The sequence below is a fragment of the Bactrocera dorsalis genome, chromosome 1 (genome assembly GCF_023373825.1).
Source record: "Bactrocera dorsalis isolate Fly_Bdor chromosome 1, ASM2337382v1, whole genome shotgun sequence".
NCBI classification, from domain to species: Eukaryota; Metazoa; Arthropoda; class Insecta; order Diptera; family Tephritidae; genus Bactrocera; species Bactrocera dorsalis.
This window is the reverse complement of record NC_064303.1, coordinates 92,942,025-92,957,846: the sequence shown is the minus strand read 5'-3', so window position 1 is coordinate 92,957,846 and position 15,822 is coordinate 92,942,025. Positions and strand designations below refer to the sequence as shown.

At 40.7% G+C, this 15,822-nt stretch overlaps 1 protein-coding gene across 7 annotated transcripts in view; it reads left to right on the top strand.

The window, feature by feature from the left end:
- The window catches only part of LOC105223499 (protein cappuccino), a 128,245-nt gene that overhangs the window by 67,228 nt on the left and 45,195 nt on the right, over nucleotides 1–15,822 (top strand). For 4 of the 7 annotated variants that reach the window (XM_011201235.4, XM_029549178.2, XM_049446837.1 and 1 more), the window contains exons 3-4: nucleotides 4,844–5,545; nucleotides 7,876–8,316. The exons of 2 other annotated variants lie outside the window; for them this stretch is intronic. In XM_011201235.4, coding sequence (XP_011199537.2) covers nucleotides 4,844–5,545; nucleotides 7,876–8,316 — 1,143 coding nt within the window. The remainder of the gene's footprint in view (nucleotides 1–4,843; nucleotides 5,546–7,875; nucleotides 8,317–15,822) is intronic. One more of the 7 variants, XM_011201238.4, reaches the window with a different exon arrangement.

The window sequence follows — 15,822 nt, the reverse complement described above, 5'->3', positions numbered from 1 at the left end:
AAGTTGAGCGAAACGGGCAAAACATAGTCTTTACAGAAAATGAATTTTCGTAACAAAGTGGAACGATTTGTAAACGTTGTTTAGGCTTAGGTCTTTCCATGATAAAATGCCAAACACCACTTAACGAAATTAACATGAATACTTGGCACGAAACACGCGTGATGTTTCAAGAAATACTATTGAAAAAAAATCCTCTATGGACTAGGCTCACCCTAGTATGCATTATATATAAATATATATACATATGTACATAGGGTGTTTTTTTTTGAACTATTAATTTTTTTCAGTCCCGTCACGAAATTTCCTTGGAAATACCCTAAAAAAATTCCCTGAAAATTTTAGCCCTTAATATTAACATTAAGAACTGGACCAAGGCCTGTAAAAATTTTCCATAGAAAATACACTACAATCGTGAGTTTTTATCTTTAAATTCCTACAGATCAGAGGTATTTTATGGCATCGCTTTGACTTTAGACGCATATTTCTCAGAATTGTTCACTCTATAAATGTGCCGAGTGCAACAAAGGCATAACTCAAACCGGCGAGGTAATACCGGGCTCTAAACCCGATTTTTCCAAGAATTTCGAATTTTTTTGTATATATCTCGAAAATGACAGGAGCTATTATTTGCTATAAACAAGGTTCGAGGTCAAAATCGCTATCATTAATACTTCTCGAGATATTCGGCTTTAATAGTTCAAAAAAAAAACACCCTAATGTACATACACCTGCACACACTTGTTGACACTTTCCTGCAGCCTTCGCGCGGTGACGGTGTTGTCACACACATTTGAACGCACGCCATTACGTAACAGCAGCGCTTGTGTTGGCGCTCGTCACGCGGCCAAAAGTCTAAATTCAAAATCAAATTTCGTACGCTTCAAATATTTTTATGGCAATTTTTCTCTGCCCACTACCCCACCGACGCCGCCATCGGTTTCCAATTCATTTTTTCTGCCATTCTCTTTGTACTGTTGTTTGTGAGCATGTGTGGGTGTGGTGCCACTGCACACCGCTGCGCTTTTGCCGCGTGAATTTGATTCTTTGCTGCGGTGTTGTGTTGTGAACGAGTTGCGCGTTACGGCGCGTTGCGTTGCGCTCCGGGGAGTTTCGCAGCTGAAACGTGGTCAATTAAGTTTGCAACGTAACAACGCGCTGGCGTGTACCATATTTATGTGCCACGCTTCGCATGCGTGTGTGTGTGTGTGGGTGACTGTAATTGAATGTACATTTACAGTTAGTATAACTTGCCACAGAACGCTGCACAACTACCGAATTATGTCGCTGCATTGCCGTCATTACCGGCGGTGCTGCACAAAATGCAAAATATGCACCGCTACACACCCGCACACGCTCCCCAACACCTAACGGTGCATCAATACAGTAGCTGCGCTGCATATGCTCCCGAATGCGCTTGGTTGCCTGTTTCGCTCATTGACAACTCCCGTGTGTTGCCGCAGGCGTTCAAAGTGCGTGTGTGTGTGTGAGAATAAACTTTTCGCTAGGCAATATGGCATAGGCAAACGATAAATTCGCACATATCAAAATGCACAGTTATACGAATATAAAACAGTTATGTATGCTGATTGCATAAGCGTAACTCTTGCGCAAATTAAAAATAAAACTTATGCAGAGTTGTATTTTGAATATTGAAATCCATTGTGGCTACTGATTATAAATTCAAACTTTTTTTGAAACTCTTGTCTAAGGAAATTTAGTTTTAATGATAAGAGTAAAGTATGCTATCCTGTAATAGTAGCTAAGCTCAGAAAAAGGAAGTACAAATTTATGTTGCATACTTTTTGGCGCTGCATGTTTGGTGTGAGTTTCTCAAGCGTTTAACGAAGTATGAACTAGTGTGTCATAGAGTTTTTTCAAAATTAATCCATATTCCAAAAGATTCCCCTCGGAAAAATTCCCAGTTCCAGTGTAAATTATTACCCGTTCATAATTTAATTTTTGCTAAATGGAGATGTTTGATTTCGACTCCATTAAAATGAGCTAGTATTATTAGTGGAAATGAAACCGACTTTCAAAGCACAGCTTGCTTATTGGTACATACCTAGGTAAATGATCATTGTCTTTCACACTATTGTCTCATGACTCGCGAGGACCGCAAAGTAGAAGTAGTTTGCAGTGAGGACCTAACGAGGAGACGTTCAACAGCGTTTTGCCGCGGTCTTTAGAGCTTTGAATACGTTTGAGATTATCTCATCTTCAAACTTATATGCGATAGATCTTAGCGAAATGACGTAATGCGCAGGCACAACAGAATGTGAGTAGGGGCAGCCCACAAGGGAGAATTTTCTCACCACTCCTCTCGATCATGGTTGTTAATGATATCCCAGAAAAGGTTAAGGAATATTTATTATTATTGAATACCGTATATGAGCTAACTTAGAGGCTCCTTAGCATTGGAAGCAATTGGGTTGGTGAAAAATGTCTCTTTATAAATATTAGAAAAAGCATAAATCTTAGTAAGGCCGAACTGATTTTACTCCCTCGGAAGTATAAAATCCCGAAGTCTCATCTATCATTAATGGGAGAGCTTCTCGACAGAATCTTCGATCTCCTGATAGAGATTGACTCCTATCAACAATGAGGAAAGAACAGGACTGGCATATTTTGCCTTGTATTGCTGCCGGAGAGCTTTTGGTAAAGAGTGGTGACTCTCACCAACAATGTTCGGAGAATGTAGATAGGCATTCAGCGCCAGTTGACTCAGAACTAGCGAATCTGAGTATTTAAATGACTGCGAGCCTGGGCGCTCTGAAAGCTTCAACACTTTGATTTTACTCCAAATAAATGGTTTACCAGTTAGTTGTAGTTTCTCAGCTAACATACCTTCAAAGGAGTCATCGAAGGGTATGACTCGCTGGATAAGAGGGGCGGTGTTCTTGTTGATAGTGGAGTCCACTGCCGGGAACTTTCCAGCTCTAGTTTTATGTAGGCTTCCTCAACACAGCAGCATCTTCCAAGCGGAAGTCACTGCCATAAAAGTAGCAGTAGATCTATTACTCCTGAACACAACATCTTTCAAATTGAACATATTATCAGATGCCAGCTGTTTGGAAGAGCATGACATAGATGCATATCAATACTTCTTCTTCGAAAGTCTTACCTTCACCAAGCCAAGCAAAAAATAGCAACTTGGATCCAATATTTTTAGACATCCAGATGAAGTAGCGGAAATAGGAATAAAACATCTTAACAGAGTTGTGATAGATGCAGGATGCTATACATATCAACGCCTTTGATTTCTTCAATAATTCAATTAAAGAGTGCAAAAAGTGAGAGAGTGAAATTAAAAATTTGCATTGATCTCAAATATGTTCTCCCAACACAATGTTACAGTGATCAAATGCAGTCAATATAACTTATAGAATAGAGAACTTAAATCATTTAAATGGTTATTAATATCTACGATCGACTTTTGCTTAAGATTCTTTATAAAACGTTACATACATATCTATGCATGTTGTTAGTTATGCTACATCGAACTCGAAATGACTTTTATCTACAAGCTATTGATGTATAGCGATCATCAACGATATATAATATTGTGAAATCCCAAACGAACACTCAAGTAGACGAAGAACGAGCTAGGTTGCTTAAATTTGAAATGACTTTTATCACAAGCTATTGATGTACAATGATCACCTACAATATACTACATTAGAAAAAATCAAACGAACAAGCAAGTGAACGAAGAATGGGCTGGGTCGCATAAACTCTGAATGACTTTAAACCTCAAGCTATTGATATATAATGATAACCTACGTTATATAAAATTCTGAAAACCCTAAAGAACCCTCAAATAGATTAAAAATGAGCTAGGTCGCTTAAGCTCGGAATGAATTTTATCCTCAAGCGATTGATGTATATTAATCACCTATGATATAAAACATTCTGAAAACCCAACCGAACACTCAATTAGATGAAGAACAAGCTAGGTCGCTTAAAATTTGGGTCTTAAAAAAAATTTTACCACTGTGTTAAATGTAAAATACCACCACAGTTATCTGCAACAATAGAATGCTTAAAAATATACAAAAAGTCAAGAGATCACTATGTATGTACATACAATATCCGCCAACTCTATGTGGCATTCTGATGACATTTGAAACCTTCCATATAATACTGTGTTTAACAGCTTTTGCTATAATATCGTCACGAAAAATTTGAAAATTTTGGAAATACCCACTCCTTCATTCCGATGGCTTACTTCTTGAATAATTCTTGTGTTGAGCGATGGGCAATCTATGCTCAATATATATTTCATGAGGATCTAGAGACCTCTTAGATAAAGAGATACATACACAGATAGCGTTTTTCGCAAATCTTGAGATTTAAAAAGATAGTTCCTTACTTGGCTAAAAAGCTCGGTGTCTTTACAATAAAAAATTTGAAATACTAACGCGATAAAACCAATAAATTTTTATACATTTGTACTTAAATATGTTTCTCCTATATCGCTCTCATCATCACTCTTAATAATTAGTATTTGAGTTGTGAATCCTTAAGTTCTTCATAACATCAGTCATACGAAATTTGTATTCGAGTTTAAAAACCTTTAGTTTCTGTAGTAGCTCTTGTTTTAAATATCCAAAATAAAAATATTGTTCTACTAGAATGTATTATTCTTTCCTCTTATATACAACAGATGTCTATAAGCCTTCTTATATCTATGTATAATAACTTGCATGCAGTTGTGTTCGGACTTTCTCCACTTGTTTTCGAGTTAAAGTTCAAGTTGCGTTATGAAAAGTAAGATTTACTCCCTATAACAAAAGCTAACAATAATAATATTTTGAAAATTTTAATAAATCTGAAACGCGCACAGGAAAAAGTCAAAAACCACAGACGACAAAGAAAAAGATATCAAAGTTCTTCAGCAGAAAAGTGGAACATGAGACGACGGCAGTAGAAGCAGTCTCCACAGAAGATAACAAGAAATTGACAGGTACCAAGCCAAAACGACCCGCACCTAAACCACCTGAGACAAAAGAAACGCCGACAGTTGTTGTCCCAAAATCAAACACCACAAGCACAGAACAAGCGATAACAGCAGCGCAACAAGTGAAAACAATAAAATCAACAACAACGACAAGCAAAGAAATAAAATCATCAAACGATTACGAACACGCAGCACCCACAAGCCGATCATCACAGCGAGAGCATGAAGATCACCGTGAGTTCATTGAGCATCTCTTCGCAGCGGCCACCAGTAATAGCGGCAGCGAAGCCGCTGGCGGCACAGTATACATCGACGCCGCTGAGGCAACGGATGAAGAGCGTGAATCGTTGGAATACGATGATGATGACGGCTACAACGTGAACAACGCTGGTGTTACAGCGCGTGAGACAACGAATGCTAGAAGCAGACAAGCAAAACAAACACAAAAACATGCCTTGGAAGCTGGCCAAATGGAAGCAACAGCAGTTCATTCCACCGTATCGCTGGAAGATTTCCAGGCGCTACCGACGACGCAGACAATAAACAAGAACGCTGCCAGCAATTGGAATGTCAACGCAAAGCAAAATGGTAGAGTACAAACACAAGCCGCTACGAAACGTAGGGCTCAAATGAAACACGCATTGTATGTGACGGAGGGGTGTAGTGGTACAAGCAAGCCGGTTGTGCTGTTGAGCATGGTATTCAAGTACTCGCCAGATAACTATACAAGAGAGGCTTGATTGAGAGCGCGCACGTTGTCAGTGTTGGGCTTATGTGCGGGTGTAGAGTTTTGTAGAATTGTATGCATTATAGTACACAACCGTTATCATATCTCAAGCGCTTTATATTGCATTAGGCCCTTGCATATGCTGGGTTATTTCTTGATTTGGATAATTTATCTAAAAACTATTGTTCCCAATGGCTTCTTCGCTTACTTTAGGTATAGAACTTACTCATTTTCTAACTATTGTCTCTCCAGCATTTAAAATATTCTCCCAGTCAAGAGCACAGTAACCGTAGAACATAATAGAGCTTCCGAAATACTTCAAAGGGAACTAGAAATGTCGAGAAGGTGATAACTATTTATCATAAGAGGCTCAAGCCGGTCTAAACTCCTAATATGCAATATTATTTTCCATTAAGTCATAGAACAAATTCGAAATTAAGAAGCATAGTTTAATCATGAAGTTAGTTTTGAGGACTTAAAGTGAAAATTTTTCTGTTCGTATATTCTTAGACCCCAAAAGGAAACGTTGGAAACCCTTTAAAGTGAATAACAGGTCAATTGAGATGTCCCCGGCCTATCATCGTTTTCTTTTCAGAAAAATTCGTTTTTATTTTATTCAACATAATTTCCTTCGAAGGCGGTACACTGATCTTAGCGATCCTCCAACCTTTCGATACCACTTTTGAAGTACGATTTGTTATTTGCGTTAAAATAGGCCTCAGTTTCGACGATCAACTCTTCATTCCATGAAAATTTTTTCCCCGCGAGCTTTCTTTTGAGATCTGAGAACAGAAAATAGTCGTTCGACAGCAGATCTGGAGAATACGCTGTTGATAGTTCAAAGTAGTCATGGTCAAGGTAGTCAGTAAAAACTATGCCATGCGCATCCCAAAATACAGCCGCCATAATCTTCCCAGCGTTTTTGCGTTCTTTCAAGCTTCCGAGTGGGTTCATCGTGTGCATTCGACTCGGATGAATATCGATTGGACTTCGGAGTTGAATGATGGAGTCAAGTTTTCATCCGTTCTTACATATCAATGCAAAAACTCGTGCTTACTACGCTTAAACAACTCCAAGCTCTGTTCCGAATCATCAAATCGGCGTTTTCCTGGTCAAAAAAGAGCTCGCGCGGTATCCATTTTCTACAGAGCTTTCTCTTCACAGTTTTCGGTGTTCATTGCATCAGGTCTAAACTTAGCACGCTAGTCTTTGAACAGCCAATTTTTCTGGAACAGTGTCCGGAACTCGTAATCCATTTAATTATTTGCTTCAACTGACAAAAGTTGGTCTTCTATGCTGGCGTAGAGACAGTTTACGTGGTTATAGCCGAGTTTAAAACAGTGCACCAGTCCTTCCTCTTAACTGCTTGGCGCCAATTGGAGTTAACAAGCGAAACCAAGTCCTTCTCTACCTGGTCTTTCCAACGGAGTGAGTGTGTGACTTATAGTGTTTTGTTTTTTTCGTCGAGAGAGGACAAAAGCGGCTTCACTCAAAATGATATATGTAATTCACAAGGTTAGGGCTAAATCAGATGGATTTAATTCTAGTAGCGCCATTTATGCGTCAGGCCGGAGATTTTTCCATTGACCTTGCGCTCAGTGATCATAAACATCTAAAAACATTAGTAAAAACCACTGACTAACTGTTAATTACACACGTTAATGAGATGACCTCTACTTTCTGACTAATTTTTTAAATACAAAACCTGAAGCTTATTAATTTGATTAAGTTTGACCCCGACGGACCTTCATACTGCGCACATGTGTATGTTTTATTTCCGTTTTACAACTGCGGCACGCAACTATAAATGACTGTTTAATACAACGGCGTGTAACACACCTTAAATATCACCAAACCACAAAGCCGCTCATTACATACCCCACATACTATATACGCACACACTTGAACTCTCCAACGCAGTGCGAAAAATTACAGAATGAACAACACTGACGGCGCTCCAACAAAAGCGCCGCAACAGTCAATAACGCGACGCCGCCGCTGCTGCTCTTTTTTACCGCTGTTGTGTTCCAATGCCCATTGTTGGGCTTTCTCTGCGCTTAGCAGCGGTAGCAGCAGCAACAATGCAGGCACAGCTCCAATTGGAGCCTCAAAGCGTGTTCTACAACTGCCAATCTACAATTCACACAAACTAATTTCCAGTGTGACTTCAGTAATGCTTTACATTTCACAGGCGACGGTTCGGCGACTTACGTGAAACGAGTTGAAACGTCAAAAAGTCTCATTGTTGACAGTGACAAAGACAGCGACGCGGCGCAATCGATTAATGTAATTGTTGCTGCCGAATGTGGTCTAAACCAGCCACAGCGGTACACATATCAGAGACAACAAGCTAAAGGTGAAATTAATGCCTCATTGGATCAGTGTGTTGATAGTGAAAAATTGGAAAAATCGGAAAAATCCGTAACCGACGGTAAGCGTGTAAAGAATGCAAAGAAATTGTGCGTCCGCAAGTTGGTCGTACAAACAGAATCGTGGAAAACGGCGAATGCCATAAAACGTGTTGAAGTTCAATATCGTGGCGAGCAGCGAACGAAAGCACAAGAGCCAGCCGAAAGTGTAAACGAGCAGACGGTGGGAGCAGAAAGTGCAATTACACGCAAAGAAGCCACAGGTGGGCAAACGAAAAGGTTCAAATTATGGTAGTGATGAAATGAAAGAGTTCAAGAAGAAAAAATAAGTGCATGAAAACATCAAAGAAAATAGTTTTGCGTGCTTAGCGAAAATAAAAAATAAATTTAGTTGTTGCTAAAGTAGTGTAAAAGGTAGTGAACATGTAATATACATACATAACCGCATATATAGTTACATATATAAATATATTGCATACAAAATTTCATGTGATTTCATAACCTTTGCACTCGAAAAAATGCATAAATGCAGAACGAAAATCAAAAATATGGAACAAAAATCGAGAATGAATTATGACAAGAAATCAATCAAAATAAAAATAAAATTATTAATAATAATAAAAAAGTAATTTTATTAGAAATAATAATAATAAATAATAAAATTGCACAAATAAAAACCGCGAAATTAAAAAAATCGAAAAATAAAACTCTGTCTTTTTGGAGTTCTCCGAAGTTCATAAGCTTAATACTAACTGGAGGGATTATGGCCGTCTTATTTGGGTTCCATGGTATAGTTGTTAAAGTCAACTAATTTTCCATAACTCTGCCGATTTGCAAGTTCTTGACATAACTCTGGAGCTATTTCTTTTACGTAAACCCTACAGAGAGAGCTATTTGTTTTAGTCTTTTTTCGAAACAATTTTTGTTGTACGATTTGTGCTTTGCTTCAGAATAAGCCTCAGTTTCAGCGATCAAATCGACAGCTTGACAAAATTTCTTCTCAGCGAGCATACTTTTCAGATCTGAGAACAGAAAATAGTCGTTGGAGGTCAGATAAGGTGAATGCGGTGAATACAATAGGAGTTCCAAGTCCAATTCATGGCTTTTTGCCATTGTTTTCATTGACTTTTGACACGGTGCGTTGCCTTAGTGAAACAGCACTTTCTTTTTTTTTTCAAATGCAGCCGATTTCGTTCTTCAAACGGCCCAATATTGCCATATAATAGTCGTTGTTGTTGTCGTGGTAGCAGCATGCTGCCGAATTGACAGTCCTTGGGGGATTAAGATCTGCGTTCGTTCAGGTTATAGAGCCGACTGCCGTGGGAACAACGCTTTGTAATAGTCACTCTTGAAGGTCCCTCCTTTTGAAGGTAGAATAAAAATTATTCCAAGCGCATCCTTAAACACAGACGCCATAACCTTGGCAGCCGACTGTTATGTTTTTCCACGTTTTGAAGCGGGTTCATTGTGTGCAGTTCACAAGGATGACTGTCGATTAGACTTCGAAGTGAAATCATGGAGCTTGCATTACTCCGAATCATCATCTCGTGTGTGCAGTATCCAGAAACTCGTCACAAGTCAAGTTTTACCTTGAAGAATATTTTTTGGCATTTATTTCTTCTATCTTTTTCAAATATTAACCGCGGCTACGTCTCAGATGGCCCATCCGTTGGGTCCAAATTTATTTGACTCTTTCGAACATTTCGACTGGTAGCAGGCTAATGACACGCATGATGTTTCGTTCTAAGGCCTGAGGCGAATCGGGGTTGTCCGTATAGGAAAAAGTCTAAGAGGTGTGATATCACACGATCTTGGTGGTCAATCGACCGGCACAAAACGTGAAATTATCTGCTCACCGAAGTGTTATCTCAATAAATCCATTGATTGATTAGGTGTGTGGGAAATGTCGCCGAGATCACGAACTTCGATTTCAGGCAGTAGATAGTCGGTTCTAATGGCGCGATAACTGTCACCATTGACGGTTACGTTCTCACCGCTACCATTTGTAAAGAAATATGGATCTTTGATTTCACCGGCCTACAAACCATACTAAAATGTTATTTTTTCTGGATTAAATGGCAGTTCTTGAATCTCTTTAGGTAATTCTTCGTCCCAAATGCGGTAAGTTTGCTTGCCGCTTACGGCTGAAAAATATTTGACTCATAAACGTCGAATTATCTAAGAACTCTTCAAGAGCTCATAGAGCGAAGCGATGTCGTTTGCAAAGATCTAGCGGCTTCAGTTCTTGCACAAGCTTTTAACGTGAATTTTCGTAATAAAGTTGAACGATTTGTAAACGTTGTTCAGGCGTAAGTGTTTCAATGATGAAATGCCAAACAATACTGAACAAAAATATCTGTGATCTGCCAAAGAAAAAAATAGTAGTGTCCTTCAGGTTAGGTCGGAGGGTTGATCCAAAGTCAATGAATCTCACTTAGACAGAAATTTATACTTAGTGTCTCACCCAAAACTTCTAAGTTATAGATCATCAGATCATACTTTCGGTACAGATTCCGAAGTTATCAAAAAGCCCAAATTCCCAAAACTCTTATTATCCACAAAAATGTAATAACCAAATTCGAATAATATGAAAAATGTATAACAATTTATGTTTATCCAACATTAAAATCAAACGAAAGAATCATCAACAAAAATTACTCACAAAAAAGAACCATTAGAAATCTGTAGAACCGAGAAATGGAGTTACGAGTACAAAGGTCTTCAATAATTTTCAATATAATATGTGTATGTAAGGTTTATATGTACCTCTTCACATGCTATAATTAGTACCAACTACGAACTTCATACTTTTCATTCAATGATTTTCCAGTGCTTCATTATGCCCCTTCACCCAACCGCAGCGCATCAACAGCAACACCAACACTGCTCAAACCAACTTTTATTTATTTTTTCTTGTTTTGTGAGCTTTTCTCACTACGCTGTATTTAGCCCACTGTGAGTGTAAGTATTCAAACTCGTCTAAATATTTAGCTGCCACTTATCTACGAGTATAACGTTTTGGTCATTCTACAGCCGTGTCATGTTGCACGCAACCGCCTCCGCAGTTACCGACTCCGGTGTTATGAATTCCAGTTCCAAGCGAGTAACCACTAATAGCAGTCTGCCAGCGGCATTACAAGCAAATTGTTAAATACATGCAGACACATATGTTTGAACTGTATGTAAAAGTATATGTGTGTGATGCTCCAACGCGTCCCTTAAACTAACAAAGCGCGACAGAAGCGCAGTTTTTACGGCACAGATTATTTGTGAAACGCAAGCGGGCTAATATATTACATACAATGAATGTTCGTATGTGCAGCTATTTATACATAACTGTATTTATGAGTATTCAAAATACCTTTCTAATACCACACATGACCTTTGGCTGCCAGCTAGCGACCTTAGCACGTTTCCGGTCATTTTTTAATGTCTTACTTCTTTCTATTTTCTTCTCTAAATCACTTTTTTTGCGATTTTTGTTTTGTTATTCTAGTTTTTAAGACACTATACTTTCTACTAGCCAGCTCAGTGCTAGTAACCGGCTGTTTTTCACCCTGCTTGACAGCTCTACTGTGGCCCTTTTCTCTGTCTCTGCCCACTCTACGTTCCAGTCGCTATATTTTGGTTGTTCTTTGCCTCATATTCGTGGTATGTAAATGTGCGCTGTGGCTCTCTCTTAAGCGCTGGAAGTTTGTTTTTTACATTCTTTCTTCACCATCACCTTCTGGCAACTGACTTTTGTTTACGCTGGCGTTGTCACTTCTGCGTCTGTCGCTGAAAGTCTCTATTTGTCATGTGTGGGTCGCCAATAAAAAATAAGTATGTGCGTACGTATGTTTGTACATATGTGTGGCATCTCTCAGCTTGGAGAAAAAGGGGTTTCATAAATTTGCCGCATATTAAAATTTTGATGTCATAAATCTTTTGCTTTAATTGTTTATTCCAAGCATATGTTGTGTAGATTGATTGTGAATGCGCAAGTATTTGAAGAATTTGTATTGGATTTTTTTTGTGGATCGGACATGGATTCCTGCGTGTGATGGGTGAACACATAATAGTTATAAATAGTTGATGGGCATCATTATTTGCTACAAATTAAACTAATTGTGCAAGTAGATTTCGTTTGATGTAAAAAAACACCAAATCACAATTATCAAGCAGTCAAATATCGATTGAAATATAAGCCTTGATATATTTTGGAAAGTAGCTCGATCATATGAATGTATTTGAAGTTAGCTGAGCTTATTGGCAGCAATAACTAGTCCAGACGCTGAACCCAATTTTTGATAATTTTCAAGCACAAATCGGCCGATAATGCTGCAATTTCACATTCGATACTCACACGAAGATCATCAACCATCACTGGCTTATTGGCTTAGAACATAGCCCTAGAGGAAATAGTCTAATGGCGTCAACTCGTACGACCGAGGCGACCAACTGACTGGGCCATTTCGTGAGCTAACATTAAGCCCGAAGTGAGCCTCATCGCTACAGATGATTTTCCCATGAAAATCCGGATCATTTTTAAGATGTTGTTCAGCCCAATTCTCGAACGTGCGACGATTCCAATGGTCAAGCGGCTTCAGTTATTGCATCAATTTGATCTTGTAAGGATGTAGGTCAAGATCTTTTCGTAAAATTCTCCACAACGACGTCACAGAGATGTCCAAAGCTTGAGAATCGACGTGTGAGCGACTGATTTGGGTCTTCCTCAATTGATGCGTTAGCGGCAGCAATATTCTCGACACTACGGGCACTTCTCTGCCTCACTAGCACGGGAATATTTTGTACTGTGCCTGCGGATTCATATTTTGCCACTAGACGCTCAGTTGTTGATCTGACAGGACGATTATGACGACCATAAATTGGACGTAACGCTGTTAGAGTTTAGGCCAGTGACTCCGATTTTCGGTAGTAAATTTTAATAAATTTCACTCGTTGTTGAATCTGAATCTACCGAAAAGAAAAAGAGCGAGAAAAAATATGGCGAGAAAAAATATGGCGTCGTTTGCTGTCCCTTTCGATCTACTTTTGCAGCGTCGTTTTTGAAAAACCCGTTATATCATAAATTATCACTTAGCCAAGCTCGTAGCCAGTAACACCTACACATTAGAATCGTTTAATAAGCTGTAATCAATTGACAGGTACTTGCAGAGTGGCAAATCAAACAAACAACTGGTATAAATCAGAAATAGGCAACATATGGTTAGGTTAGGTTAGGTAAGATGGCTGATCAAAGATCTCACGTAGACTAACAGTTAGTCCTTTGTGATGCCAATGAAAAGGAACTCCCGTGTTCGGACTTAAAGATTGGCGAAACGCTTTGTAGCCAATACGAAGTTACACAGACGCCTAACTTCAACACCCGCCAGTTCGGTGGGGTGTCCAAAGGTATGCGTCCCCAAGTGTCTGAGTCTTGACCTCCCAAAAGCGGGACAGTCAAGCAGGAAGTGCTGGCTTGTTTCTACCGCATCTTCTTCTAAACAGTTTCTGCAGTCGGCATCCGGTAAGATTCCCATTCTTACCGCATGCAGGCCAATGGGGCAGTGGCCTGTTAAAAGACCCACTAACAATGAGAGGTTAGCCTTACTGAGGGCCAAGAGTTCATTGGATCTCCGACGATCTATTCTGGGCCAGAAGGCTTTAGCAACCGCACAGGCGCCGGTGCTGGCCCAGCGTTGGACGAGCATCTGCGAGGCCCAACTATCCAGTAGTAGACCACAAGAAGAAACAGGAGCACCGATCCGTTCCCATTCTACCGATAATGATTCCAAGGTACCTTTCCTTGCTAACTCATCAGCTTTGCAATTGCCTGCAATTCCGCTATGGCCCGGTACCCACACTAGTCTAATCACAAAAACTCTAGCTGCTAGAGCTAACGACGTTAGACATTCTTCGACCAACCCTGAACGCACTACGAATGAGTTCAGGGCCAATATAGCCGCCCTACTATCTGAGTGGATAGTCACTTCTCTGAAGGTGGATGCACTCCGTAGCAGCAAATCAGCTGCTACCTTGATGGCTGCAACCTCAGCCTGGAATACACTGCAGTAGTCGGGAAGTCTGAAACAGGAGTTGATGGAGAGCTCCCGACAGTAAACCCCCCCACCAACCTTCCCCCCAAGCTTTGACCCATCCGTGAAGAAGCTTGCTGCCCCCCTCCTCCAACGGCTTCTTCCCACCCACATCTCCCTCGTCGGTATATGGGCAGAGAAGGAGCCGCCAGAGTTCGGTGTGGCGACTCCATGATCCAAATGATCCGGTATGAAATCAAAGTTTGTAAGGATATCCGAGTGACCAGATGCACGTTCCTTTAAGAAACCAAATTCTCTAAGTCTGATAGCCACCTTCGCGGCTATGCATCTACCGGCAATATCTACCGGCGTTATATTCAAAATTGCATTAAGTGCCATGGTTGGGGTAGACCTTAATGCACCGCATATGCTAATTAGCGCAGCCCTTTGAACGCTTTCGAGTCTCTTGGCCAATGTGGTCTTCCCTAAAGCCCTCCACCACATGAAGACACCATAGAACAAGATGGGGTTAACTATGGTGTCATAGAGCCAGAGGACCACTTTCGGTGAGAGCCCCCACCTTTTGCCAATAGCTCCTCTGCAGCAGTATAAGGCAATAGCTGCCTTTTTTGCTCTCTCCTCGATATTCGGCTTCCATGAAAGCTTCTTATCCAGTATGAGCCCTAAATATTTCACTGTATCCGCCGGTTGCAGGCGAATACCTCCCATTTGCGGCAACGGTGCCGCCGGGATTTTATATTTTCGGCTGAATAAAACCATTTCTGTTTTGTTTGGATTTATGGCGAGTCCACTACCGACCGCCCACTTTGTTACAACGCTGAGATATCCCTGCGTCAACTCGTATACGGTGCTAAGGAACTTTCCTTTGACCATAAGTGCTACATCGTCTGCGTGGGCAATCACCCGACAACCGTGATCCTCTAGTTTTTTGAGCTATTCGTCAACGACTAGAATCCATAGAAGAGGAGAGAGAACCCCACCTTGTGGTGTTCCCCTACTCACACTACGCCTCGCGCGCGCGCTGCCCCATTCTGTTTCGATTACTCTGTCGCACAGAAGACTGAGAATGAGGCACTTGAGGTTCGTTTCAACCCCAAGACCGTCAAGAGCAGTTACTACTGCCTCAGGCAGGACATTGTTAAAAGCTCCCTCGATATCAAGGAAGGTCCCAACAGCGAAGTCCTTGACTTCGATGGCTTCTTCGAGCCATGACACGATGGTATGCAAGGCAGTGTCCACTGACCTGCCTTTGCGATAGGCATGTTGTGCTTTTGACAAATAGTCTCTCGGAATGCTCTTCCTTATATGCCAGTCCATCAGTCTCTCCAGAGTCTTTAACAAGAATGAGGAGAGACTGATTGGCCTGAAATCCTTGGCCGTGACATGGGAGCCCCTGCCAGCCTTCGGGATGAACGTCACCTTGACTCGTCTCCAGGCCCCCGGGATGTAACCTAATCTGATGCAGTTCGCATAGATAGGTGCCAACCAGCTGCATGACACCTTAACAGCCTGTTGCAGCTGCGCTGGTATGATGCCGTCAGGTCCCGGGGACTTGAATGGTTTGAACGAGTTAATCGCCCACGTCAAGTGTCGCTCATCCAGGATGCCGACAAAGGTCGCGCAATCGTCATGCGGCACCCCGAGAGATCCCCTCACAGAGGACATGTTGCTCGGGAAGTGAGCGTCGAGAAGCATTTGAAGTGTTTCTTCGCTACTGAGGGCCCACTTCCC